Source organism: Sinocyclocheilus grahami, unplaced genomic scaffold, assembly GCF_001515645.1.
Source record: "Sinocyclocheilus grahami isolate Dianchi unplaced genomic scaffold, SAMN03320097.WGS_v1.1 scaffold670.1, whole genome shotgun sequence".
In the NCBI taxonomy this organism is placed as follows: Eukaryota; Metazoa; Chordata; class Actinopteri; order Cypriniformes; family Cyprinidae; genus Sinocyclocheilus; species Sinocyclocheilus grahami.
In genome coordinates, this window is record NW_015505849.1 from 11,899 (window position 1) to 15,422 (window position 3,524).

At 35.7% G+C, this 3,524-nt stretch overlaps 1 protein-coding gene across 1 annotated transcript in view; it reads right to left on the reverse strand.

The window, feature by feature from the left end:
• Positions 1-286: 286 nt before the first annotated feature.
• LOC107558982 (carbonic anhydrase-related protein 10-like) overlaps positions 287-3,524 on the reverse strand; it is a gene marked incomplete at its 3' end in the record, with an annotated part of 186,046 nt that continues 182,808 nt past the window's right edge. Inside the window, exon 4 of the mRNA XM_016242693.1 lies at positions 287-472. Within this exon, the coding sequence (XP_016098179.1) occupies positions 287-472 (186 nt within the window). The remainder of the gene's footprint in view (positions 473-3,524) is intronic.

The window sequence follows — 3,524 nt, forward strand, 5'->3', positions numbered from 1 at the left end:
GTTCAGCAGGGTGCAAACTGTGATGCAAGCCATGTTAAACATTTCATGAAATGCATGCTCTGAGGCACACTATGACTATCTTTCGATGCATAAAAACATCACTATATTTTAGACCTATGCCATGGAGAGTTTTGCTTTCAGCCTACACCCGCTGTTGATCTTCGAGGTCTGCTGTCTTTACACTTTGCACTTAGATGGTGACCTTAAGAGAACAATAGGCTGATGAATATCAGCAGCTACTTGCTTTCTACAGTCTGATCTGTAGCCCACTTATGACGATGCTCACCTCCCCAGAGAAGGCCTGGCCATTGAGGAGATGCTCAGAGCCCTGTCCATCCTCACTTCCAAAGTGTAACCTGATCTCCTCAAGACGATGGCTGTACGTCATCGGTCCACCGGAGATGTTCACCAGGTGCTCTTTGTCCAATCGGAGTGAGACATGGCGGCCGGTGTTGTACATCGTCCCTCCAACCTTTAGAAAAAAAAAAGAGTCATGGTTAAAAGAGTCGCCAAGGAATTAAACCGAGAACTACTAATCAAATAGATAGAGAAGAAACAGTAAAAAAAAAAAAAAAAGCCCAATGGCATGTACAGACTTTTGACAAGTTTTGCACAGGCTCATTAAATTGTGGCTTCTCTGATTTATAATGTGCTTGTCTTAGAAAAGGTTATGTGCTAAATGAGCTAGAAAAGGTGCTAAGTTAAAGCCAGATGGCAACCAGCTGCACAAGAACTGCTATTTGTTGGCTTTATCAAAAAATATCTTGACACTGCCTTTGCCCTGATTTAAACCAAAAAAGGCTGTATTGTGTTTTTACTGAAGGTTCAGCCACTGATTTGGGTGATGGGATAATTTTGGGGTGGCACTTGTGTTGACCAATCAAATTTTAAGCGGTGGCTAGGGCCATCCCAGATCGCACATATGGACATGCCCCTATAAAAGAAAATATTATGATTTTTGGTTGCATATCCCTTGGGTTGACTTTTTATTAAAACATATTCATTTGTTTGTTATATAAAAGGCCACATTGAAACTGTCTTGGAAAATTATATATTTTTTTAAACATATTTTTCTGTTTGTGTACAGATTTGATTGGTTATCCCTGGTCCTTGACCCAGACTTTCAAACTTAAACTATGAAAATCCATCATACAAATAGGAATTATTACATATTTAAAACTATGCTGATCCATAAAAGAACATGTGTGGAAATTTAGAACAATGTTTTTCCAAGGAAACAACAGTATCAGTGAAGAGCATGTTTGATTCATGAGATGTGATGTGTGAAGAAAAATCAAGCTCAATACTACTTGTCAACAGAATATTTTGTGTCATTTTCAGTCAAGCTGTGTGAAAATATTATTTGTATAATTTAAAAAACATAAAATGCTAGCTATGAAATATACTCTGCCATTTTATATATATATAAATAAAATTCAATATAATTTCCATCACTTCATTTTTACCCCAGAATGCTGATGAAAATATGATAAGTGTGTTTTAAGAGTTTGTTTTCTAAAATTCTACAGGGCTAACAGTGCTTATAGTTGAAGAAATACCTCTACATCGAACTGTAAGAACATGTGTGGAAATTTAGAACAATGTTTTTCCAAGGAAACAACAGTATCAGTGAAGAGCATGTTTGATTCATGAGATGTGATGTGTGAAGAAAAATCAAGCTCAATACTACTTGTCAACAGAATATTTTGTGTCATTTTCAGTCAAGCTGTGAGAAAATATTATTTGTATAATTTAAAAAACATAAAATGCTAGCTATGAAATATACTCTGCCATTTTATATATATATATATAAATAAAATTCAATATAATTTCCATCACTTCATTTTTACCCCAGAATGCTGATGAAAATATGATGTGTGTTTTAAGAGTTTGTTTTCTAAAATTCTACAGGGCTAACAGTGCTTATAGTTGAAGAAACACCTCTACATCGAACTGTTTACTGAAAACACACAGTGGTCTGTAATGAAATTATATTCTCATTTTCAATGATACTGTAACATGTAAAAACTCAAGTGGAAGGAAAAGAGCTGGTGTGACAGATGGAAGAATGAAAACAAAAGAAGTGTGTCCTCAAAGCCGAAGAGAGTGAGAATCTGCTTGGAATCAATTCGACCTGAGGCTTTAAGAAGAGAGCATGGAAATACAAAAACCATGGATAGCAATCTTTATCAGTGTATCTGCTTATTTATTTATATTCAGGAGTTGTTCCAAAGTGAGCCATTGATAATCCAAACACGATGCCAGAAAGGTTTCCATGGCTCTTATCTTGCCTTTTCTTTTCTGCCTTTCTCTCCCTCTCTTTATTTCTTTTTGTCGGTCTCTCTTTTTCCTTTTACGACTTTGCCTTCAAAATGATTTTCCCTCACCAAATTCCCAAAGAAAGGGGCCTGCCCACACATCGTGAATATTTTATAGAACCTCTGAAAAATCAATGATTTGTGTAGGGTAGAGAGAAGAGGGGAATGAGAGAGAGGGAAGTATGGAGGGTAAAAGAAACAGTGGGAATGGGAGGAGCACAGACCATCCTTGAGAGAAACGATGAGTAAAGACATATAGCAGCACATAAAGGATCACCAATCTGCACAGTTACCTCGGAGTGCTGGACTCTTCCGAGAAAAGGGCAAGACATAAAAAACCCTGAAGAGGTAATTTCTCAATGATTATTCATGAACTACAGATGGCAAAGGGAGAAGAACTAAAACTTGCGCGGCTCCACTGAAGAAAATCCCTGTCTGGCATATACATGACAAACTGAGATGTATCTGCTACTGTTCGACAACAGCATCGAATGGACCTCAGTCTCACAGAAGTTGAATATCCATTCTGCTAGGTGTTTTTATTTCTTCCAAAATGTGAGCATTTGTCTATTATTGATGGGGTAGTCTGTGCTGAACATCTTGTATACATATATATATGGGCCTTTTATTTGCAATGTTTTTTCCTTCTTGCAATATTCCCAACTGATTTGAAAAAATATATATAACATTAGCTCATAAACATTAGCCTGTGTATTGTTTCAGCTCTGCATTTTAATTTTTCCAAATGCATTGAGCTGTTTCACCTCATAATTTGTATTGATTAATTCAAAATAAAGCTAGTAAATGCTCTGCTGCGCTTTAATTTGTTGATCTGGCAATTCTATGGCTGACACATCGCACTGCTCTGAAAACAACTGCAAAATCACCATAACATTTTGGATTGAACTTGAAATTGACCAATCATATTTGACGACTGGAACTAACACGTGTATATATACACACTACTGTTGGGGTCAGTATAATTATTATTATTATTTTTGTTTTACTGATTTGTTTTATTTTACTTTATTTTAGTTAATTTAGTTTAGTTTAGTAGATAAATTAATACTCAATGCATTAAAAGTGAATCAAAAGTAAGAGACGTTTATGTTACAAAAGATTTCTATTTCAAAATAAATGTGTGTATGTGTGCATATGTATATATACACAGACACACACACACACACACACACACACACACACACA